This window comes from Lissotriton vulgaris, chromosome 4_1 (assembly GCF_964263255.1).
Source record: "Lissotriton vulgaris chromosome 4_1, aLisVul1.2, whole genome shotgun sequence".
In the NCBI taxonomy this organism is placed as follows: Eukaryota; Metazoa; Chordata; class Amphibia; order Caudata; family Salamandridae; genus Lissotriton; species Lissotriton vulgaris.
Window position 1 is genome coordinate 2144062735 of NC_141691.1, and position 26154 is coordinate 2144088888.

General features: G+C 41.9%; 1 protein-coding gene across 1 annotated transcript in view; it reads right to left on the bottom strand.

Moving 5' to 3' along the window:
• LOC147725264 (uncharacterized) overlaps window positions 1–26154 on the bottom strand; it is a 533626-nt gene that overhangs the window by 277737 nt on the left and 229735 nt on the right. The window contains exons 11-15 of the mRNA XM_086918228.1: window positions 24377–24517; window positions 22308–22448; window positions 20239–20379; window positions 18172–18312; window positions 15858–15998 (exon numbers count right to left, since the gene is read on the bottom strand). Coding sequence (XP_086774354.1) covers window positions 15858–15998; window positions 18172–18312; window positions 20239–20379; window positions 22308–22448; window positions 24377–24517 — 705 coding nt within the window. The remainder of the gene's footprint in view (window positions 1–15857; window positions 15999–18171; window positions 18313–20238; window positions 20380–22307; window positions 22449–24376; window positions 24518–26154) is intronic.

The following is a 26154-nucleotide window of genomic DNA, read 5'->3' on the forward strand; positions in this document are numbered from 1 at the left end:
ACACAGCAAGGAAGAATCACCTGGGAGTACCATTTAGGTATATATACACCATATCTATGCCAGGACAGGCAGAGGAGAAAGACTTCCATACTGACACACTGACGCGAGACAATGAGGTGCCGGCACGCAGACACTTCAGCTCGCATTGGCCTGACATCCATTTCCTTGGTGTCCATCTCGAGACGAAGACGGGGTCCCACAGTCTATCACTCCAGGTAATGGGGTTGGCTTCAGCCAAGGGGGATTCTTGGCTCTGGGCCTACATACATGCTGGGTACACAAAGAAACATCTAGTTAGGGTTGCATAATAGGAGTACGTATTATTACTGTCATGTATTTATATGCCTGCGTATATTCCTCGTTTTAGCACTATGGTGGAAATCTACCACCCATTTACTATATTGGTGCTTAACCCCTTTGCCACGGGGCAAATTCCGCCGCAGTGCGAGGGGGCGGGGTTGGGCGTGGCGCTCGGGTCCTCAGGCTCCCGGCCATCATAAGTCATAGTAGGTGTTTGCTCATGAAGGCTGGGAGCCGTCCGAACTCCGCCCACTTATTAATTCTTCCACACAGGCGGGGAATTAATACTGCATGGAAGGACGGCTCCCGGCCGTCATGAGCACACGCCTACCATGACTCATGACGGCCTAGAGCCGTCCTGAGCAAGGAAAGAGTTAATATCATCTATATCTGTTTCTGTATTATGGCTGTTACAGCACACCTATTTTACACTAGAATGACGCTCGTTCAATAAATACTTATTGAAAACGTCCCCATCGTTTATAATGTGTATCCATCTGAGGTAAAGTGAGCACATGTGACTGAGCAAAAGGTACTGTACTGTTTACATGATCCCTGATGGGACAGGGTTGTCATGTTCAATATTTGCCAAGAACTATTCTCTCCTTGGTGAGAGGAGTTCACAGTGGCACTGTGGGCTTGCTGGTATACAGGCAAGCATACCTGGTGGGGTGTCTGGAATCAGTCTGGACACCAATCCCACATATTATGTTGCCTAAACATGCAGATCCTATATAGGTTATTAGAACCTACACAACAGTTTGTTAGTCATTTTTTGCATCTTTTATAGTGTTAATTTAATTGGTACAAGATTTTTATTGGCTGCTGTTGTTTCTAGTTTTTTTCTGATTGGTTGTAATTTTGTCTGTTTGTTAAGTCAGTTATGTCTTTACTTAGAACAGGCTAATAATTGATAGTTTAAGAATTATATTTACAAAACATTGGGATGTTTACACATGTTATTTTGGAAATACTGCAATGTTTTAAAAAAGTGATATGCATATATTTGAATTAGTGATTTTTTATATTTGTAAATATTTTGCAAATGGGAAATTTTGTGTTTTGTAGTGGCAAATTGTATGTGATTATACAATATTTCAGTAGTCAATATTTGTGATATTTTGATATGTTGACATTATTGTTATGTGCTATGTTTATTTAATTATGGCAATATTTTTGTTAACGATATTTCTGTATTCAATACTAGTGATATTGATTAATTGTTTTGATTAAATATAGGTTAAAGATATTTTGTTGTCTATATTAGTGTGATGATAATTTTGTAAGTCGATATTAGTAGGCAGTGTACCAGTTCTCTGTTCCGCATCTACCAGCCTAGCAGTGATGCCTAATATTTTGCGCATTGGAAAGGGGGGCAGCTTCTTTTCTAACTTAGTTATGAAAGCCTGTTACCAGCTTCCTTTGGATCTCCAAACTATTGGTTCTGAAAGTCCAATTTGCAATAAACTCAAGACATGGCTCTACCCTGCCCTAATTGCCTGGTCCTCCTTTTGCTTCTTGACCTGCAAACCCTCAGCATCAGCACACTCCCAGGATTAGACATGCACTTTACAAAACCGTTCATTCATTCATTTATCCAAGGTGACAAGGAACCTAAATCCACAGCATACAAAGGACAATGATGATGGCCACCTAGGTAGCAATCCAGGAAAGGGTGGATTGTCAAATACTTTTTTTCCATTTTACCATAATTGAGCATTATAATATCTACATTATTACCGTCTGATTTATTTAGTGAGAAATACTTTTTCAATTTATGTGTGGAGTATAATTATTTGCATTTTGTATTCCCCGCCCATTGTCTACTCATTCTTATTTTTAGAACCCACTTGCCCTAACAAAGGATTGTTGCATTTTTAAGATTGGTTTGGTAAGCATGGCTTATTCTTGTCACAAGTGTGCACTGGACACATGGATTTTTATGGTACATGTGCACAGCAAGTGTGTTCACAGCTGAAGAAACTGTGAACATATGATTTGAGCTTTGCAACACAGTGGATTATAATCAATGCTGGTTGCAGCAGATGTCTGATGCAAGGTGGCAATGCTCATGTTGGGGCTTCATTTTTATTTTTATTTTTACCAACCATCTTTGTTAGGGTGTTTTTGATATGGTTGTACAACAGAAACCCTACCAACACTGGTGGTGTGCATATGATGGTGTAATGCTCCATAACACTGAATTTTAAATGCAAATTGATTTCAGTTAAATGTGTGCTGCATTGTCATGCATCATCACTATATTGATGTATTATCACTGTTAGTTTCTTAGGGACCTTTAGTAATTGCCCATGGAATAGAACACTTCAGATAGCCTCTGTCTTCTGGTTTTAGAAACATCAGTAAATAATGTTTTTGTGTCCACTCTTTAATGTCACAGGTCACAAAATGAAGTAAAACATATTTTCAAAACTGTTTGACGATGGTTTTGTGGAAGTGCATTTTGTAGTAACAAATTAACATGTGGTGGAAAAATTAGCCACTCCAACTGGAATAATTTAGCCAATGTTATTAATCAGAAAATAAAGCATGACACATTTTGACAACAGTTGGATCTTGGTCACACAGCCTGTAATGTTGTTCAATGCATTTAGAAATGCCAGCATGTTAACAAAATGTGAAAAAAACCGTCATCAGTAAATGACAGGTACTCAGATTCAAAACATTCCAAAATGGATAGGTCTACATTATAAAATGCACATTGAATTGCATTAAGTTACAGTACCCACTTATTAAATATTGTTGCCATTATTATACTTGTGACAATTATAAAGGCACATTGTCGTAATGTCATGCGTCTCAAGCTGAAAGTTGCCAATACATCTAAGAACGTCAATATGTCAAAAATGTGAAAAATATTTCACAGGCTGAAATCTTATAGCCACCTTAGATAATGTTTCACTGCAACAATGATTCATGATCAAATGAATTCAACAGGGTAATTATTTGGCAATAAGAGTAAATCAGTTTTTTCTACTTATATTGCTCAGAAATCATTGTTTCACTGCTTGAGAGTAGTGTTATGATTTGTTTGTATCCTCCCATTTGGCAATCGAGTTCATTTCAACAGGAAGTCCATTCCTTAATTGCGCCCTTGTCGATCTGAACAAATAAAATAAAGAATGAGAAAAGAGGAAGACAAATGTGTTACAAAAATACAGTACATAGGAATTCACAATCACTTAACTAAAAATGAGCTAATTTTACAAATTTACAGATCATATTTCTAAAGAGGGGTCAGGAAGCTTACTTCTATCTTTAGTATTCATACTTGTTACAAATGAACAAAAAAGTCTTCATCCATGCTTATCCCTGTCAGTGCCGTGCATCCGACGTCCAGGGTGTACCTGGTTGCTAATTTTCAAAGGGATAATACTCTATTCTGTCCTTTTGGGTGCTTAGGTACCAAGTCAATGTCAAAGTATTACCTTTCGCCAATCATCTTCATATGTTTCACTGAACTATACTATAGTTTGCTTTCTGGTAATAATCAAACTGCTTTACACTCCTTCGAGACTAATCCTGAAGGCTACTCTCTACAGCTACACTTGTATAGCATTCTAAGGTTGTCTAAGACCACTTAAACCACCATAAGGTTGTCTGGACTGATGGAAGGTGTCCACATACATAGGTGGACATCATATATCAGGACAGCTTCTACCATTGGTGGCAGCGGTGGGATTCAAGTCTGCATTGTTTTACTAGATACATCTTTTTATTGATTAATTGTAAAAACATGGCTAGAAGTAGGCACATATAAATACAAGCTTAGAATAACTATGTTTTACTAAACTTAGGGTTGAGTAGGTCAAGGGTCTAGCACACCCTTTCTCCAACCTTAGAGAGTTTAGTTCCCACTTGGTTAGGTAGGTTCATTCGCATACCTCACTTATTATGTATATTAAAGGAGAAGCCAGTGGCTCTCTGCCTGCTAGATACAGTGAACTTTCTTTCCAAGAACTGAAAGCACTGTACGCAAGTAGGAAGCTGAAGACAGGGAGAAGTGCCAACACTCAACACCTTGTAGGGGTGTTACTTTTGGATGATGTGATGAACAGGACAGAGTGGGTGGGCGATGGAATGAAGACGCATGAGGGGAACCTCTATTTGACCTAGAATCCTAACCTGACCATGTGGAATCTGATGATTCCATCTGGACGTTTCAGACCTTCCAGAGGATGACCCAGAGGGCCAAGAGGATGCCTGTTGGACTTGCCCCTTTGTGGCTAAAGTTCCTTAAACTTTTTGCCTTCCTCCTAGACCTTTTTATTACATTATGTTGCCGACTTAGATACTTTGGGCACTTTGCCACAGCTCATCAGTGTCAAAGTGCAAGTGCTCCCTGTATAAAGTGTTATGGTAATTGGTTGTCCATAATTCGTATGTTTGCCTCACTAGTAAAGTCCCTAGTAAAGTGCACTAAGTGTGCCAGGGCTGGTAATGCAAATGCTACTAGTGGGCCTGCAGCAAAATTGTTCCACCCACATAAGCAGCCCTAAAGACAGAACTCAGGCCTGCCTGCCACTGCAGTGCCTGCGCACAGCTTGCTAACTGCCATGTTGTCCTGAGAAATGGCACCCACTTACCAGGCCTTACCCTTCCCTTTCCCTCCACATCAGATACCCCTATAGTAGGCCCAAGGTACCCCCTTGGGCAGGGTGCAGTGTCTGTGAAAGGTAGGACATGTACTGAAGTGTGTACCATGTCCTAACAGTAAAATACTCTCCATTTTGTTTTTCACTGCTGCAAGGCCATCTTGCCCATAGAACAGAATTGGGAAGGCTCTGTAATATGTTTCCAACCTATCTTCCCATAAGTTTAAGATGGAGATGTGAAGTTTAGTGTGCCTGAAATCACAATTTAATAACACATCATTCTGTGAAGGTGGTTTTTAAATTGTGCGTTTAGAAACCACGCTTTTAGAAGTGGCTCTTTATTTGTTCTAACAATTCTGTGTGTCTATGTCTGGCTGTGGATTGATTGTCTGGATTTGAATGGGATAGGAACTGGGAAATGTTTTGTACCAGTGGAGGCTTAGGTGAGAAAGCAACATGCTGACCTGCATCTGGAGTATAGGGGGGAGGAGTTAGATGTGAAGAAGCCTGGGCTGCCGCCATAAAAGAATTGTTCCCCCTCCTGCTGAGTGATTGAGGATCCAGAACCCCACTATCAAAGGAAGAAGGTGTCACTAGCAGGGATACACCCAGAACTGGTTTGGACAGGGGTCAGTTCCCCCTGAACACAAAGACTTTTAAGGGTATAATTATGAGAGCTGCAACCCCTGAATGTTGGACTGATCAAGACTGAAAAGTATTGAAACTACTTCGTGATCAAGAGGAACCTCTGCCAAGAAAGAACAGCTGAAGAGACTGAAGAGAAGGACTGCCGTTGCTGTGTGTTCGGGGCCTGGCCTTCTGTTTGCTGGTTTAACTAAGGAGAGGCTAAGGGACTTCTTGAAAGGAATTTGCTTTGTGCTGTGTCCCGGAGTAACTTGTCCCCAAGCTCCCAAGGAGAGCTGGCTCCCAGTTTTGGAAACTCATTAACATCAAAGTTTCCCAGTGAGTCTCAGCGGTGCGGTGTGCGTGTGCTTTTTGCAGCCTGAGACCTTTGTAAGCATTGCCCCGGGACTGTGAGGGCCGAACCCCAACCGAGCCTCAGAGACGCTTTGTGCGTGTGCAGCCTGAGACTGTCGTGGGGTCCGTGGGGCTGGTTGGAAAGTGCCCCGTGACAGCAATGCCCCCTCAGCGTGAATCATTGTCCACGCTGCTGTGTAGCTCATTGCCAAAAATACCCAGGCCTATCTACAGGACACTATACAGACCATCAACATCATGGACGGACGACCCTTCGACCATACCAAACAACTATTGGTCACATGTGACATTGTGACATTATACACAGGTATTCCCAATCAAAGTGCACTGGAGGTCGCAGAAGTAGCACTGCCTTTCAGGAAGTTCCTGCGTATTCACAGGAACTGCTCCATGAAACATGACTACATGAAGGAGTTCGAGGACCTTGCACAATGTCTGAATGAACCTGGCTATCCCAAGAGATTGATCAAAAAGGCCAGGAAGTGGGCTTGGTTCAGCCCGCTTAAAAGCCTACTTCAACCCAGAGACAGAGTGAAAACAGTCGAACAGAGGTTGATCTGTGTCACAACTTTTTCTACCAGGAGTAACGCCATCAAGAAAGCTATTAACAAGCATTGGGGCCTCGTATCAGATGGCTTACAACAGGACGGCCTACCTTTGCATTCATATAAAAAGGCCAAGAGCATCAAAGACCACATTGTTTGCTCATTTCTTGAACCCCCTGAACCTGCAACTATCCTATCTTTGTGAAACCTACCACCCATTGTAGGCCATGATAGATGTGGACTATGCAAGGCCAGTGCGACCACAACATTTAGATCAGAGAATTCAAACACAACCAGCATACGATTGCCCTCAAGACCTACACCAACTGTAATACTAGTCATGTCATTTATGGTATCATTTGCCAGTGTGGCATGATATACATCGGCCAAACTCAACAAAAGATCAAAGCACGGATACTCCAGCACTGCAGCCGGATATGCTGCGAGGTGCCTGGTGCACCACTGGTAGACCATTTCAAAAGAGCAGGTCATGCCCCTGAGGGTTTCCAATGGATTGGCCTAGAGAAGGCCACTTTGGACCTAGATGGGGCGGCATTGGCATGATACTGAACATTTGTGAATCCAAATTGATGTCAACTTCTGACTTTAAACAATGGATTGAATTAAATAGATAGTAGCCATGCACAGCTAGCCATGCTCTGCCCATAGAAGACCTTCCTCTTATCCCTGGGAGGTGGGAACAGGTGTATTTGTTTCTATCAACGTCTTTATCCTCCTGTGGTAGAGGTACTCATTGACATTTGTTCTGCTATGAGGGACATCCCAAATCTCTGCATTCCACGATATGTGAGTTACACTCTGACATACAGAGTTATATTATCCACATCCTATGTACTTTGTCTGCCCACCCCCATGCATATTGTTGGTCTTGAATTTCCCTTGCCATTTGAAATGAACCCTTGATTTACACCAGCCGGTGAGCATTAGATGCCTTTTGTTCATGTTTGAGAGGTATGTGGTCTGATGTTACACCACATTATGACTTTGCTATTACCTTTGTATCATTTATTCTGTATTTACTTAATCATAAAGCTGCCTGATCCATCGATTACCACAATACCTGTTCCACTGTGTAAAGGGCACTTCCGCAGCCACAATTAGTCTGTATATTGCTCGCTCACAAGCATAGCTACGTGTTCCATCAATTATCAATAATGCTGGTTCACAATGTTATTATTGTAACTCCACTGTTTTGTGTAAATCTTTCCATCTTAAATATGTAAATTACTATTTTTCACTCGAGACTAGGGGTCTTTGTCTATTTCACCCCTAGTTCAAGTCTTTTTTCTCTGCCAGTCTCCGCATTCAGCGTGAGACGATGTGCATGCGCGCATCGTCTGTTCTTCTGGCATTTAATCCGGCTCGCACTGCACGCGGCTGTCTGTTTCCAAAGAACACGGCTTTTCAAGGGACGTCTGCTTCAATGTTGCACGCAGATGATGCTGACCTCTACCGGCGGCTTTACAGCGTTTTCGATGGCCCTCATACATTCATTGCCCCATTTGTTCTCCTTGGAATGGAGCTCCTTTGTTCATCCTTCCATGATTACTTCACGGAACTTTGCCCCTCCACTCTCCCCCTGTACTGAGGAAGACCCCGTTTAAGGTTACACAGATAGCTAGTACTTATGTGGGGTCGAAACGTCGACAAACTATCCCCCGGCCAGCTTACACCACGACCAGAAGATATTTATGTAGGCGTATGGAGCATGGCTTTGTTGTACTTATGGACATTTGTTGCTTTCTCAATCTGACCTCTCTGCTGAAGGCAGTGCTTAATGTTTATTGACAAGGGTCACATGACCGGCACTTTAACCCTTCCCAATCCTTGCACTTATTCTCACTTACACCTATTCCCCTCCCTCACCCATTGGGGCACCAATAATATTTTTCTGACTGTAGTGATGATTTTTCTATGTTATGTATCTAACATGCAGGTACATTGTGATTAAATAACGGTGTACTCTCTCAAGTGTATATTTTTCTGTTTATGCTGCATTGTAGAGATTTATTGCATTTAACTGTTCACCTTGTTTCTAAACTTTTGTTTCCTTGGACCCCTTTCCTAATTGTACCGATACACACCCAGGTCCCAGTGACTTTGATTGTGTATACCTTTTCCCGTAACGACAGTGACACTGTGTGCATGTGCTTTTTGCAGCCTGAGACCTTTGTAAGCATTGCCCCGGGACTGTGAGGGCCGAAACCCAACCAAGTCTCAGCGACGCTTTGTGCGTGTTCAGCCTGAGACTGCCGTGGGGTTCCTTGTGCTGGTTGGAAAGTGGCCCATGACAGCAATGCCCCCGCAGCGTGTATCATCTTCTACGCTGCTGTGTAGTGGCTTGTGGCCTAGCCATCATCTTAACGGAGGCTGCGGATTAAGATCGTCGGCGCTGGGCCAAGCTGCAATGTGCTGAAGGATTTCATAAAGCTAAGAAAGTTGTGAGGTAATTGTGATCATTGTTTGCAAGAGGAATTTTCCCAAGATCATCAGCAATGGAGAAGGCAGTGCCGTAACCTGTCTGGCTACAGCATCGCCATGCATCGGAGCTGCGTTGTCATCGGGAGCGCTCAGCAGGACAACCAACGAGCGGGGAGAGTGAGAGAGAGAGGCAGCGCATCCCCCAGATAAGGCTTGGGAGCTGCAAGTGTGTGTGGCCTGGGAAGGCATGCAGGAGGAGTACAAGAGTGCTCCCGACTCTCTCCCACTGCATCGTGTTAGATGCACTGAGTTCTCGAGTGGCCCGGCAGCACCGGGGCAGCCCTTGAAAGTTCAGGACTGTTGTCTGTGGTTGGGGCCTAGTGGTGCCCGCGCTAATGGCATTGATTAGTCTGAAATTAGTCCTGCATTATGAACTGCCTGATTACGTGCATTGAGGACTGAATAATTCTCTCATTACGAACTGCCTTATTACTTGCATTAAGGATTGTGTTATACGTACATTACAAACTTCCTGATTAGGTGCACTGAGGATTGTATTATTCCTGTGATACGAGCTGCCTGATTACACGCATTGAGGATTGCACTTTTCTTGCATTATGAACTGCCTGATTACTTGAATTGAGGATTGCATTGTTCTTACATTATGAACTACATTAGTCTGATAATACGAGCTGCATTACAAACTGCATAGCATTGCATTAGGACTGCATTTGAACATTCTGAACTGCCCATTAATACCGCAGGAACATACAAGTGTTTGTTGGCTTAATAACCGGCAATGGGAAATATTACAAATATGCATATGTTGGATTTTTATCGTTTTTTTCTTACTGTATTTTTCATCTTAATAAAGATACAGCTCCTTTCATGCATCAGTGTGGTGTCCATTTGGGGTGTTATCACTGTGTCACTGGGAGTGTGGTTGCAAATACTTTACATATTGCATTGAAGATAAGTCTGGTTGCTCATGCCAAGCTACCAGGGGGTGAGGAGGGATTATCCAAGAGGGTGTCCCTCCTTTACCTGACTAGAAGAAAGGATCCCTATTTGGACGAAGGTAACTGCCTCAGCCAACTAGAGACCCCCAGTTCCAACAGTGCACATTTTTGAACCTCCTGGGAAGGTGCAGAGTAGACCCATGAGGTCTAGATCCTCCTCTTTAAAATCCAATTCTTCTAAACGATCAGGAGGGACTTTCATTTCTAGTAACTATGGGAACTCTTTTGATAGGGAGTACCAACTGCTTGAACTTGAGAAAGCTAGGCTTAGGCTCAGGAAAGAACTGTTGGCCCTTGACAGAGTCCCTAGAAGCCAGAAGGCTAGGAAGAAATTAAGACAATAGTTCCAAGGTGGCAGCAACAGTGTACCTAGAATTAAGGAACATTCCTTTGACAATAGGAACCTAAGCAAGATTGTCTCTCCCTACCATGTTGGGGATGATATCCACATATAGAGAGGACCTGTAAAGTACAGAGGGTCCCTCAAGAGCGGTGGGCAGCTATCTTCTGGCTTTCCTTTGCTGACAAAGGTAGAGATAAGCTCCTCGCTGTTAGAGAAGAGGATGCTTACAATTGCTACATTTTGATGAGTGCTCTCATTAATGGGTTTTGCTAAATCACTGAAAAATACAGTATTACGTTCAGAGATACGCAGAAAGCAGGGAATCAGGACTAGGTAGACTTTGTGGATAGTGCTATTAAGGCTCTGAAAGGTTAGTTTCTTGGCAGCAAAGTGCATGATTTTGAGGGATTTTACAAATTCATTATGAGGGAGCAAAAATCAGCTATTGCATCAGTACCTGGTAGACTCAGATCTGACTTTTCCGCAATAATTGGGAAAAAGGCAGATGAATGGGTCAGGACCAGTGTGAAGCAGAAAAACCAGGAAAATAGTGGTGAATCAAGATAAGGGTGGGGACAAGAGTAAATACAAGAAGGAGTCTTTGTCAAGGCCCAAAAAACCTGGGGGGAGTCACAATTTAACAAACAGAGACCTTTGTGTTACGTTTGTAAGGTAAAAACCCATTGGACAAAGGATGCTTATTGTCCAAAAGCCAAGGAGACATCTCGTACCACCACTGCCCCTAAGATAAGTGCTCACCCTAGTGCAGGTGGTGATACAGGGAACAAGGGAACAGTGACGTTAGCCTTTGGATCTGAGGTGGGTTCTGGCTTATTCAGAACTCAAGCTCAGGCTGTACTAGTCTGTGATGGTGGCAAGATATTGCCACCTTACTTGTCAGTCCCAGTAACCTGAGCAAGTACAGATAATAGCCTTTGAACAATGGAACAGAGGCAATGGCCTGCAGGGACACAGGGGCCAGTGACACAATGGTGACAGATAAGTGTGCGTCTCTTGGACAAATGATTCTTGCCAAGTGACCAATGCAAAGAATGTCAGGACTGACCATTCCTTGGCAGTTATTAATTTCGGCTGAGGATGGGGAAGGTTGTTTGGTGGGCAAGATATGGAGACTTCAGCCTGGGCTGAAGTTGAATTTAGGACTCAGGTAGCAATATTGGGGATCTCTGCAGATGAGGTTGCTGTGACCAGGTCACAAGCCAAACTGACATCCACTGAACAGGGCCTGGATCCTGGAACAATGGACCAGGTAACTTCTAAGTTGAGGAGCAGGTGTGGTACGTTGTATCGTCCCCTCAAACTCAAAGTGAATATCAGTATCTTAAGGGAATTGATCTTAGTCCCTGTAAAGGGAATTCCCCAGATGAACTTGAGTCTGATCAGGTGGAGTTCTTGGGAGCAGGGGGTCCTTCCAGGGCTGATTTAAATTTGGAGCTGCAAACCTGCCCCTCTCTTGAACCCTTAAGACAGAAAGCTGATGCTGAGGCTGCTGTGAATATCACTGGGTCCCACAGGATCTATAGGGATGAGGGATTCCTTTACTAAGAGGCTAGAGACCCCAAGCCTGGTGCCACCAGGAGGCTGGTTATAGATCTGATGGTTAGGGGCTTCATACTCACTCTAGCATATGTCATTCCCCTGGCAGGACACTTAAGCTAAAGTAAAACTTGGGACAGGCTTGTGTCTAACTTTCACTGGCCTTTCATGTCTGAGGACACAAAGGAGTTTTGTCGTTCCTGTACCACTTGCCAAGCCAGTGGTAAGGCAGGTGGCACTACAAAGCCCCCCCAATATCACTCCCTAATATCACTCCCAGTGGTGGGGGTTCCCTTTGAGAGGTTTGGGATTGAAAACATTGGCCCCGTGAACCCTCCTACAGCATCGGGGCACAGTTACATACTTGTGGTGGTGGACCATGCCCATAGGCACCCAGAAGCAATTCCCCTTAGGACCACTACAAGTCCTTTGGTGGCAAGGACCAATGGGGAATTTTTTGCAGGGTGGGTTTCCCTAAGGAGGTTTTAACTGACAGATATATTTCTGCAATGTGGAAAGAGTGTGGTGTGAATTACAAATTCACCACACCCTATCATCCTCAATGCAATGGGTTAGTTGAAAGGTTCAATAAAACGCTGATGGGCATGATCATGGGTCTCCCAGAAAAGCTTTGGTGAAAATGGGATGTCCTTCTGCCTTGCTTTCTCTTTGCCTACACAGGGGTCCCTCAGAAGGGGGTTGGCTACAGTCTTTTGAACTTCTGTTTGTGCTTCCAGTTTGGGGTCCCTTGTGGGTGGTGAAGGAGGGATGGGAGTTACCCCTCAAACCTCCCAAACAAGACATAGTAGACTATGTACTTGGTCTCCACTCCAGGAAGGATGAGTACATGAAGAAAGCAAGTAAAAATCTGGATGCCAGGCAATATTTACAAAAAACTTGGCATGACCAAAAGGCAATCCTGACTGTTTACTAGCCAGGTCAGAAGTTGTGGGTGATGGAGTCTGAGTCCCGAGCAGATCTCCAAGATAAATGGAGTGGACCCCATACAATCATTGAGAAAAAGGGTGAGGTCACCTACCTGGTGGACATTGGAACTTTCAGGAGTCCCTAGAGGGTGCTCCATGTGAACAGGCTAAAACCTTTTTGTGGACAGGGCTGACATGGGCTTGCTCATGGCAACTAATGAGAGACAGGAGGAAGAGAGTGACCCTATCCATGATCTCCTCTCACACAAATCTGATGAATGGTCAGTTGATGGTGTAGCCTTGCCAGGCAGCCTCAATGACCAACAGCAGATTGATTGCAGGAAAGTCCTCAATCAATACAGGCATATGTTCCCTCTGATACCCAGTCAAACAACCTTGTGTAGCCATGAAGTGGACACAGGTAAGAGTCTACATGTCAAGAGTAAAATCTACAAGCAGCCTAAACATGTCAAAGAATGCAATAGGACAGATATCCAAAAGATGATGGAATTGGGAGTGACTGAACACTCAGATGGCCCTTGGGCTAGTCCAGTGGTTCTGTTACCAAAACCTCACACCAGGGTGGTAAGAGAGAGATGATGATTTGGGTTGACTACAGGGGACTCAAAGCAGTCACTAGGTCTGATGCTCATCCAATTTCTAGGGCAGGTGAGCTCATAGACACTTTGGCCTCAGGGAGGTTCATGAGCACATTTGACCTAACTGCCAGATATTGGCAAATCAGATTAGCTGAGGATGCCAAACCAAAGCGAGAATTCTCAGCCCCTAGTGGGCATTATCAAATTATTGTGATGCCCTTTGGTTTGAAGAATGCACCTGCCACATTCCAAAGGCTGGTGAATAAAGTTCTCACAGGTCTGGAAGCCTTAAGTGCAGCATATCGTGATGATATAGCTGTGTTTAGCTCCTCCAGGGAGGATAACCTGGCCAACCTAAAACATTTTTGGAGGCTCTGCAGAAAGCAGGTTCCACTATCAAGGCTACAACGTGCCAGATAGGGCTGAACAAGGTTGTGTACCTGGGCCACCTTGTGGGTGAAGGCCAATTTAACCATTGCAAACTAAAATCCAGACCATCCAGGACTGGGTTATTTCAACTACCCAGACTCAGGTCAGAGCTTTCTTTGAACTGACAGGGTACTACAGATTTTTCAAAGGCTATGGGTCCATAGTCACCTCTTTAAATGATCTGGCATCCAAAAAAATGCCCAATAAAGTTCAGTGGACAGTTACCTATCAGAAGTCATTTGATGATCTCAAGCAGGCCATGTGCACTGCTCCCATTCTGCAGAGTCATGACTACTCTAAGCAATTAATTATCCAAACAAATGCATCTAATTTGGGGGTCGGGCAGTGTTGTCACAACTCAATGCAGAGGGCCAGGATCAACAAGTAGCTTTTATTAGCAGAAGGTTGACCCCCAGAGAGAAACGTTGGTCAGCCAAAAAGAGGGAGGCCTTAGCTGTGGTCTAGGCCCTGAAGAAGCAAACACCTTACTTGTCTAGCGCTCACTTATTGGTCAGACAGACAATAAGAACCTCTTATGGCTCAAACAGATGAAGGGAGAAAACCTCAAATGTTTGAGGTGGTCCATTTCTCTACAGGGGATGGACTATACAGTGGAACAGAGACCTGGAAGAAACAATGCCAATGCAGATGGACTCTCCAGATATTTCCACTTAGAAAATGAAGACTCAACTGGGAAATACTAGTCTCATCTCCTTACGTTTGGGGGGGAAGGAGGTTGTGTAGGAAAGTAGGATCTGCTTTTTATGGATACTCCCACTTTTTGCTTGATGTGACGCTGTTTATGACTAGTCTGACTGCAATCCTGCTAATCAGGACCCCAGTGTATCTGCTTTCTCCTTAAATTGGTAAGCTCAGTACTTAGGCACATCCCAGATTGGATACTGGGGTACCATTGCCACTCCCTAGTACATGGTACCCATGTTCCCAGGGAATAGGTAACCTCAAAGGTTCCCCATGGGCTGAAGCATGTATTTTGCCACCCATGGGAGACCATTCAAATTGGAACTATAGGCCTTCCATTGCAGTCTTTGTAAGTTGGTGCTTGCACCACATACTACAGATATAGGTTTTCTATAAGTGTTCTGAAGTCCTCCATTGGGTTCAACTGTTTTTTCTGACACCACTTCACCCCTATGCACCCGGCTTCCCTGGTATAGGTAACTTGGTTGCTAGGGTATCCACGGATGAGGTACGGCTCCAACCTTCTGTCTTCCACAGGGTTTCTTCAGGGTACACTGGGAAAGGATCTTAATCTTTAAAACTCTAACTGCGACTTATATGTAGAGTTTTACTGAGCCATGGTTGTGTTCTCACACAGCACACGCACTCCATGGGGTCCCTATCTACTCACCTTGGGTAGTTCCTTGGGGTCCCAGCGTTTCTACATTCCCTTGACATTGTCCTGACTCAAGTCGTGGTTCTTATACCACTTTCTTAGTATATGGTTTGGTCCCGCCCTGGGCCCACTGTGCATTAGTGCTATTTACTCTGATTTCTTTGCTAAAGTATTGTGTGCATTATGTCCATCTCCATGTAGGAGATACTGTAACCTACTAGATAGTGTTATATAATAAATACATATTTAAAAAATACTTTGTGTTGTTCTTTTTCATTTAATCTATATATAAAATTGCAATCTTGTAAAACAAGCTGCTTTACACTCCTTCAAGACTTAGCCTGAAGGCTTCTCTCCACAGCAACCACTTAATAGCTTCAAAGGTTGTCGAAGACCTCTTAAATCACCATAAGGGCTGTCCTGACTGATGCAAGTTGCCCACTTACATTAGTGAACCTCATATACCAGGCCAGATTCTCACAGAAGGCCATACAGGTGATACCAACTCTAAAGTTTTCAAAGTCAAACTTTCCTGTGCTAAGTAGAAAGTATGGTGGAGACCACTGTGTCACTACTTTTGTATGTCAATTTGACATGCACTCCACAAAAAAAGGGGATTTCACTGTGCAAATTTAGTCAATCGTTTGATACTTCAAAATTTCCTCAACTGTTTTACAAGAAATCAGTAATTGAAAACACAGTCGTCCTTCTTATTGGCACTTTACCATTCGACTGAAGAGGATTGAAGCACCAGATGGTTCCCGGTTGGCTGTCATCATAGCAGCAGCCTTTTACATTGCACTGCTCTTTGGTGATTCCTCCGTAGCCACAATCGACTCTTGATTGTGGTTCAATTACACATTTTTCTGTGGAAAACATGTTTGATTACTTTGATATAAAAAACACATATTGCAGTCACAGGTTTGCAAATGAAACATCTGGTTGAATTTATATTATAAGTAACTCTATTGTACATGTGTGGACAACATTCTGGGGTTACACACATTGTGGTGCATTTTCCTTCTCTGCCAAGACAGTGTTGGAATCTCCATTAACCCCTTTACTGCGGCGGCTATTCCGCTGCAGTGCTAAGGGGGCGGGGCGGCCGCGTGGCGGCCGCATGCTGGTGACGGAACCGCTCCATCACCAGCGTCGGTTGAGCTGTGCTCGTGAAGGAGCGGTTCCGTCACGGCCCGCCCCGCTCAATAGAACGCTCAGCGCAGGCGCGGAATTCGCGCCGCGCATGAGCGTTCTATCGAGCTGGGCGGGCCAAGACGGAACCGCTCCGTCATCAGCACAGCGCACCCGTAGCTGATGACGGAGCGGTTCCGTCATCAGCATGGAACGGGTTAAAGATAGAACGGTCACTCATCAGTAGCTGTTTTTTCACCTATGCAAATGTAACACCATAGACAAAGACACTTCAGTAGAAAATCCACAAATGCCCTCCTCTGCCAGTGGATTTTCTTCGCCAGTAGAATTTCCAACTAAAAGTGTGGATACTGAAGATGCACTTGCAAGTGGTAGTACACTGCCAATGACTGCATGTATACTCTGCCTAACATGCTGGGTGAAGGAGATTATACTAATCCATAAGTGAAATGCGACTCCCTTTGTTCAGCAGACTGCACAGAAATCGCTACAATAGAAATTGTGGCAGATCCATCACTCAGATCAGGCAACTAATATTAAACAATGTTTAGCATCATTTACTCAACAATGGCACAATGGGTGAAGCAGCAGGAGTAGTTTATGTGGTGGAATACAAACCATATGCAGCACCACAAAGTGGTTATGCAGCTAGAAGTCCACGTAGGAAATCAGCCATTTATTGTCAGAATTTATTAACTGTCCTCCTCCAAATGAGAATGTACGTCTATTACATAAATGCAACAATATTTTGCTCTAGAAACCTGCTGAAAAGTACTCCTTACATTGGACAAATACGTTAGAGATTTGTCCTGAGCAAATTTGTGCTGCAATATTTGGCAGAAAAATAAAATGAGCTATTCTGGGTAATGTGTAGTGGGCCACATATTCGTCAGATTCAGAGACTCTCATCACTTTACATTTTAGAATTACTGCTCATATCCTACAAAGCACGCATTGCAAAGCTGTTTCATTTAATCCTACTTTTCACTAAGATTTTTTCAAATTCAAATTATCCTTCGCTTTGCATAGATATTACTCAAATTGGCTATCTTATGATATTTACCAGATGTCATCTGACAAAGTTGTTTTGGTTATTTTCTGTTATATCATTAAGAAGATTGGGAAGGGTCCTTAATCTTTAAAACTCAAACTGTGACTTACTTGTAGAGTTGTACAGAGCCAGCATTAGTGTTCCCTCACTGCACCTATCCTCCTTGGGGTCCCTATCTACTCACCTTGGATGGTTCCTTGGGGTACCAGTGATTCTACGTCCTCTCGACATTGTCCTGACTCGAGTCTTAGTTCTTATACCACTTTCTTAGTATATGATTTGGTCCCCAGCTGGGCCCACTGTGCATTAGTGCCGTTTATTGTGATTTATTTGCTAAAGCATTGTGTGCTTAGTGTCCATCACCGTTTAAGAGATACTGTAAAGTACTAGATAGTGGTATAAAATAAATACATATTTAAAAAAAATACATTGTGTGGTTCTTCTTCATTTAATCTATATCTCTCTCTCCAGAGCTACCACTTACATAGCTTCAAATGTTGTCTAAGACCTCTCACATCACCACAAGGGTTGTCTGGACTGGTGCAAGTTTCCCACTTACATTAGTGAACATCATATACCAGGCCAGCTTCTCACAGAAGGCAATACAGGTGATACCAACTCTAAAGTTTTCAAAGTCAAATATTCCTGTACCACGTAGAAAGTATGGTGGAGGCCATTGTGTCACAAATTTTTCATGTGAATTTGGCATGTACTCCACAAAGAGGGGAATTTCACTGTCAAAATCTAGTCAAACGTTGACATTTTAAAATAGCCTCAACTGTTTTACGAGAAACCGGAAAATGAAAACACAGACGTCATTCTTCTGAGCACCTTACCGTTTGGCTTCGGAGGATTGAAGCACCAGATTGTTCCCGGTTGGCTGTCATCATAGCAGCATCCTTTTACATTGCACTGCTCCCAGGTGATTCCTGGGTAGCCACAACCGACTCTTGATTTTGGTTCAATTACACATTTTTCTGTGGAAAACATGTTTGATAACTTTGATTTAAAAAAATACATCTTGCAATCACAGGTTTGCAAATACAACATCAGGTTGAATTTATATTATAAGTAACTCTATTGTACATCTGCAGACAAAATTCAGGAATTACACAAATTGTGGTGCATTTTCCATCTCTGCCAAGACAGAGTTGGAATCTCCATTAAATATAGAAATGACACTCATCAGTACCTGTTTTTTCACCTAAGCAGATGTAAGCACCATGGAAAAAGACACTTCAATAGAAAATCCACAAATGCCCTCCTCTGCCAGTGGATTTTCTTCGCCGGTGGAATTTCCATCTCAAGTGTGGATACTGAAGATGCACCTGCAAGTGGTAGTACACTGCCAATGACTGTTTTCCACTCTGCCTGACATGCTGGGTGCAGTAGATGATACTAATCCATAAGTGAAAGGCGACCCCCTTTGTTCAGCAGACTGCACAGAAATAGCTCCAACATACATAGTGGCAGATCCATCACTCAGATCAGGCAACTAATATTCAACAATTTTTAGCATCATTTACTCAACAATGACACCATGGGTGAAGCAGCTGGAATATTTTATGTCATGGAATAGCAGCCATATGCAGCAGCCCAAAGTAGTTATGCAGCTAGAAGTCCACGCAGTACATCAACCGTTTCCTGTCCGATGTTGTTTGCTGTTCTCTTCCAAATGAGAACATAAGTCTAGTAGATGAATACAACAATAGTTTCCTTTAGAAATCTGCTGAAAAGTATTCTTTACAGTAGACAAATACTTCAGTTTTGTCCTGAGAAAACTAGTGCTGCAGAATTTGGCAGAAAAATTAGAAGAGCTGTTCTGGGTGATGTGTAGTGGGTTACATACCTGTCAGATTCAGAGACTCTCATCACTTTACATTTTAGAATAATTGCTCATATCCTGCAAAGCACTCATTGCAAAGCTGTTTTATTTAATCCTACATTTTACTAAGATTTTTTCAAATTCAAATTATCCTTCGCTTTGCATAGATATTACTCAAATTGGCTATCTTATGATATTTACCTGAAATCATCTGACAAAGTTGTTTTGGTTATTTTCTGTTATATCATTGAGAAGATTGGGAAGGGTCCTTAATCTTTAAAACTCAAACTGTGACTTACTTGTAGAGTTGTACAGAGCTCGCATTAGTGTTCCCTCACTGCACCTATCCTCCTTGGGGTCCCTATCTACTCACCGTGGGTAGTTCCTTGGGGTACCAGTGATTCTACGTCCTCTCGACATTGTCCTGACTCGAGTCTTAGTTCTTATACCACTTTCTTAGTATATGATTTGGTCCCCAGCTGGGCCCACTGTGCATTAGTGCCGTTTATTGTGATTAATTTGCTAAAGTATTGTGTGCTTAGTGTCCATCACCGTTTAAGAGATACTGTAACGTACTAGATAGTGGTATATAATAAATACATATTTAAAAAAAATACATTGTGTAGTTCTTCTTCATTTAATCTATATAATAGGATTGTAATATTGTAAAACAATACTCTCCTTCATGACTTACACTGAAGGCTTCTCTCCAGAGCTACCACTTACATAGCTTCAAATGTTGTCTAAGACCTCTTACATCACCACAAGGGTTTTCTGGACTGGTGCAAGTTGCCCACTTACATTAGTGAACATCATATACCAGGCCAACTTCTCACAGAAGGCAATACAGGTGATACCAACTCTGAAATTTTCAAAGTCAAATATTCCTGTGCCACATAGAAAGTATGGTGGAGGCCATTGTGTCACTACTTTTGCATGTGAATTTGGCATGTACTCCACAAAGAGGGGGATTTCACTGTCAAAATCTAGTCAACCGTTGATATTTTAAAATAGCCTCAACTGTTTTACGAGAAACTGGAAAACGAAAACACAAACGTCATTCTTCTGAGCACCTTACCATTTGGCTTCGGAGGATTGAAGCACCAGATTGTTCTCGGTTGGCTGTCATCATAGCAGCATCCTTTCACATTGCACTGCTCTCTGGTGATTCCTGGGTAGCCACAACCGACTCTTGATTTTGGTTCAATGACACATTTTTCTGTGGAAAACATGTTTGATAACTTTGATTTAAAAAAATACATCTTGCAATCACAGGTTTGCAAATGCAACATCAGGTTGAATTTATATTATAAGTAACTCTATTGTACATCTGTAGACAAAATTCAGGGATTACACAAATTGTGGTGCATTTTCCATCCCTGCCAAGACAGAGTTGGAATCTCCATTAAATATAGAAATGACACTCATCAGTACCTGTTTTTTCACCTTAGCAGATGTAAGCACCATGGTCAAAGACACTTCAATAGAAAATCCACAAATGCCCTCCTCTGCCAGTGGATTTTCTTCGCCGGTGGAATTTCCATCTAAAGTGTGGATACTGAAGATGCACCTGCAAGTGGTAGTACACTGCCAATGACTGCTTTTCTACTCTGCCTGACATGATGGGTTAAGTAGATGATACTAATCCATAAGTGAAAGGCGACCCCCTTTGTTCAGCAGACTGCACAGAAATAGCTCCAACATACATAGTGGCAGATCCATCACTCAGATCAGGCAACTAATTTTCAACAATTTTTAGCATCATTTACTCAACAATGACACCATGGGTGAAGCAGCTGGAGTATTTTATGTCATGGAATAGCAGCCATATGCAGCACCCGGAAGTAGTTATGCAGCTAGAAGTCCACGCAGTACATCAACCATTTCCTGTCCGACGTTGTTTACTGTTCTCTTCCAAATGAGAACATAAGTCTAGTAGATAAATACAACAATAGTTTCCTTTAGAAATCTGCTGAAAAGTATTCTTTACATTAGACAAATACTTCACAGTTTTGTCCTGAGCAAACTAGTGCTGCAGTATTTGGCAGAAAAATGAGATGAGCTGTTCTGGGTAATGTGTAGTGGGTACATATCTGTCAGATTCAGAGACTCTCATCACTTTACATTTTAGAATAATTGCTCATATCCTGAAAAGCACTCATTGCAAAGCTGTTTTATTTAATCCTACTTTTTACTAAGATTTTTTCAAATTCAAATTATCCTCTGCTTTGCATAGATATTACTCAAATTGGCTATCTTATGATATTTACCTGATATCATCTTACAAAGTTGTTTTGGTTATTTTCTGTTATATCATTGAGAAGATTGAGAAGGGTCCTTAATCTTTAAAACTCAAACTGTGACTTACTTGTAGAGTTGTACAGAGCTCGCATTAGTGTTCCCTCACTGCACCTATCCTCCTTGGGGTCCCTATCTACTCACCGTGGGTAGTTCCTTGGGGTACCAGTGATTCTACGTCCTCTCGACATTGTCCTGACTCGAGTCTTAGTTCTTATACCACTTTCTTAGTATATGATTTGGTCCCCAGCTGGGTCCACTGTGCATTAGTGCCGTTTATTGTGATTAATTTGCTAAAGTATTGTGTGCTTAGTGTCCATCACCGTTTAAGAGATACTGTAAAGTACTAGATAGTGGTATATAATAAATACATATTTAAAAAAAATACATTGTGTGGTTCTTCTTCATTTAATCTATATAATAGGATTGTAATATTGTAAAACAATACTCTCCTTCATGACTTACCCTGAAGGCTTCTCTCCAGAGCTACCACTTATATAGCTTCAAATGTTGTCTAAGACCTCTTAATTCACCACAAGGGTTTTCTGGACTGGTGCAAGTTGCCCACTTACATTAGTGAACATCATATACCAGGCCAACTTCTCACAGAAGGCAATACAGGTGATACCAACTCTGAAATTTTCAAAGTCAAATATTCCTGTGCCACATAGAAAGTATGGTGGAGGCCATTGTGTCACTACTTTTGCATGTGAATTTGGCATGTACTCCACAAAGAGGGGGATTTCACTGTCAAAATCTAGTCAACCGTTGATATTTTAAAATAGCCTCAACTGTTTTACGAGAAACTGGAAAACGAAAACACAAACGTCATTCTTCTGAGCACCTTACCATTTGGCTTCGGAGGATTGAAGCACCAGATTGTTCTCGGTTGGCTGTCATCATAGCAGCATCCTTTCACATTGCACTGCTCTTTGGTGATTCCTGGGTAGCCACAACCGACTCTTGATTTTGGTTCAATTAAACATTTTTCTGTGGAAAACATGTTTGATAACTTTGATTTAAAAAAATACATCTTGCAATCACAGGTTTGCAAATGCAACATCAGGTTGAATTTATAATATAAGTAACTCTATTGTACATCTGTAGACAAAATTCAGGGATTACACAAATTGTGGTGCATTTTCCATCCCTGCCAAGACAGAGTTGGAATCTCCATTAAATATAGAAATGACACTCATCAGTACCTGTTTTTTCACCTTAGCAGATGTAAGCACCATGGTCAAAGACACTTCAATAGAAAATCCACAAATGCCCTCCTCTGCCAGTGGATTTTCTTCGCCAGTGGAATTTCCATCTAAAGTGTGGATACTGAAGATGCACCTGCAAGTGGTAGTACACTGCCAATGACTGCTTTTCTACTCTGCCTGACATGATGGGTTAAGTAGATGATACTAATCCATAAGTGAAAGGCGACCCCCTTTGTTCAGCAGACTGCACAGAAATAGCTCCAACATACATAGTGGCAGATCCATCACTCAGATCAGGCAACTAATATTCAACAATTTTTAGCATCATTTACTCAACAATGACACCATGGGTGAAGCAGCTGGAGTATTTTATGTCATGGAATAGCAGCCATATGCAGCACCCGGAAGTAGTTATGCAGCTAGAAGTCCACGCAGTACATCAACCATTTCCTGTCCGACGTTGTTTACTGTTCTCTTCCAAATGAGAACATAAGTCTAGTAGATAAATACAACAATAGTTTCCTTTAGAAATCTGCTGAAAAGTATTCTTTACATTAGACAAATACTTCACAGTTTTGTCCTGAGCAAACTAGTGCTGCAGTATTTGGCAGAAAAATGAGATGAGCTGTTCTGGGTAATGTGTAGTGGGTACATATCTGTCAGATTCAGAGACTCTCATCACTTTACATCTTAGAATAATTGCTCATATCCTGCAAAGCACTCATTGCAAAGCTGTTTTATTTAATCCTACTTTTTACTAAGATTTTTTCAAATTCAAATTATCCTCTGCTTTGCATAGATATTACTCAAATTGGCTATCTTATGATATTTACCTGATATCATCTTACAAAGTTGTTTTGGTTATTTTCTGTTATATCATTGAGAAGATTGGGAAGGGTCCTTAATCTTTAAAACTCAAACTGTGACTTACTTGTAGAGTTGTACAGAGCTCGCATTAGTGTTCCCTCACTGCACCTATCCTCCTTGGGGTCCCTATCTACTCACCGTGGGTAGTTCCTTGGGGTACCAGTGATTCTACGTCCTCTCGACATTGTCCTGACTCGAGTCTTAGTTCTTATACCACTTTCTTAGTATATGATTTGGTCCCCAGCTGGGTCCACTGTGCATTCGTGCCGTTTATTGTGATTAATTTGCTAAAGTATTGTGTGCTTAGTGTCCATCACCGTTTAAGAGATACTGTAAAGTACTAGATAGTGGTATATAATAAATACATATTTAAAAAAAATACATTGTGTGGTTCTTCTTCATTTAATCTATATAATAGGATTGTAATATTGTAAAACAATACTCTCCTTCATGACTTACCCTGAAGGCTTCTCTCCAGAGCTACCACTTACATAGCTTCAAATGTTGTCTAAGACCTCTTAATTCACCACAAGGGTTTTCTGGACTGGTGCAAGTTGCCCACTTACATTAGTGAACATCATATACCAGGCCAACTTCTCACAGAAAGCAATACATGTGATACCAACTCTGAAATTTTCAAAGTGAAATATTCCTGTACCACATCGAAAGTATGGTGGAGGCCATTGTGTCACTAATGTTTTATGTGAATTTGGCATGTACTCCACAAAGAGGGGAATTTCACTGTCAAAATCTAGTCAACCGTTGATATTTTAAAATAGCCTCAACTGTTTTACGAGAAACTGGAAAACGAAAACACAAACGTCATTCTTCTGAGCACCTTACCATTTGGCTTCGGAGGATTGAAGCACCAGATTGTTCTCGGTTGGCTGTCATCATAGCAGCATCCTTTCACATTGCACTGCTCTCTGGTGATTCCTGGGTAGCCACAACCGACTCTTGATTTTGGTTCAATGACACATTTTTCTGTGGAAAACATGTTTGATAACTTTGATTTAAAAAAATACATCTTGCAATCACAGGTTTGCAAATGCAACATCAGGTTGAATTTATATTATAAGTAACTCTATTGTACATCTGTAGACAAAATTCAGGGATTACACAAATTGTGGTGCATTTTCCATCCCTGCCAAGACAGAGTTGGAATCTCCATTAAATATAGAAATGACACTCATCAGTACCTGTTTTTTCACCTTAGCAGATGTAAGCACCATGAACAAAGACACTTCAATAGAAAATCCACAAATGCCCTCCTCTGCCAGTGGATTTTCTTCGCCAGTGGAATTTCCATCTAAAGTGTGGATACTGAAGATGCACCTGCAAGTGGTAGTACACTGCCAATGACTGTTTTCTACTCTGCCTGACATGATGGGTGAAGTAGATGATACTAATCCATAAGTGAAAGGCGGCGCCCTTTGTTCAGAAGACTGCACAGAAATAGCTACAACAGACATAATGGCAGATCCATCACTCAGATCAGACAACTAATATTCAACAATTTTTAGCATCATTTACTCAACAATGACACCATGGGTGAAGCAGCTGGAGTATTTTATGTCATGGAATAGCAGCCATATGCAGCACCCGGAAGTAGTTATGCAGCTAGAAGTCCACGCAGTACATCAACCATTTCCTGTCCGACGTTTACTGTTCTCTTCCAAATGAGAACATAAGTCTAGTAGATAAATACAACAATAGTTTCCTTTAGAAATCTGCTGAAAAGTATTCTTTACATTAGACAAATACTTCACAGTTTTGTCCTGAGCAAACTAGTGCTGCAGTATTTGGCAGAAAAATGAGATGAGCTGTTCTGGGACATGTGTAGTGGGTTACATATCTGTCAGATTCAGAGACTCTCATCACTTTACATCTTAGAATAATTGCTCATATCCTGCAAAGCACTCATTGCAAAGCTGTTTTATTTAATCCTACTCTTTATCAAGATTTTTTCAAATTCAAATTATCCTTTGCTTTGCATAGATATTACTCAAATTGGCTATCTTATGATATTTACCTGATATCATCTGACAAAGTTGTTTTGGTTATTTTCTGTTATATCATTGAGAGGATTGGGAAGGGTCCTTAATCTTTAAAACTCAAACTGTGACTTACTTGTAGAGTTGTACAGAGCTCGCATTAGTGTTCCCTCACTGCACCTATCCTCCTTGGGGTCCCTATCTACTCACCGTGGGTAGTTCCTTGGGGTACCAGTGATTCTACGTCCTCTCGACATTGTCCTGACTCGAGTCTTAGTTCTTATACCATTTTTTTTAGTATATGATTTGGTCCCCAGCTGGGCCCACTGTGAATTAGTGCTGTTTATTGTGATTTATTTGCTAAAGTATTGTTTGCTTAGTGTCCATCACCGTTTAAGAGATACTGTAAAGTACTAGATAGTGGTATAAAATAAATACATATTTAAAAAAAATACATTGTGTGGTTCTTCTTCATTTAATCTATATAATAGGATTGTAATATTGTAATACAATACTCTCCTTCATGACTTACCCTGAAGGCTTCTCTCCAGAGCTACCACTTACATAGCTTCAAATGTTGTCTAAGACCTCTTAAATCACCACAAGGGTTTTCTGGACTGGTGCAAG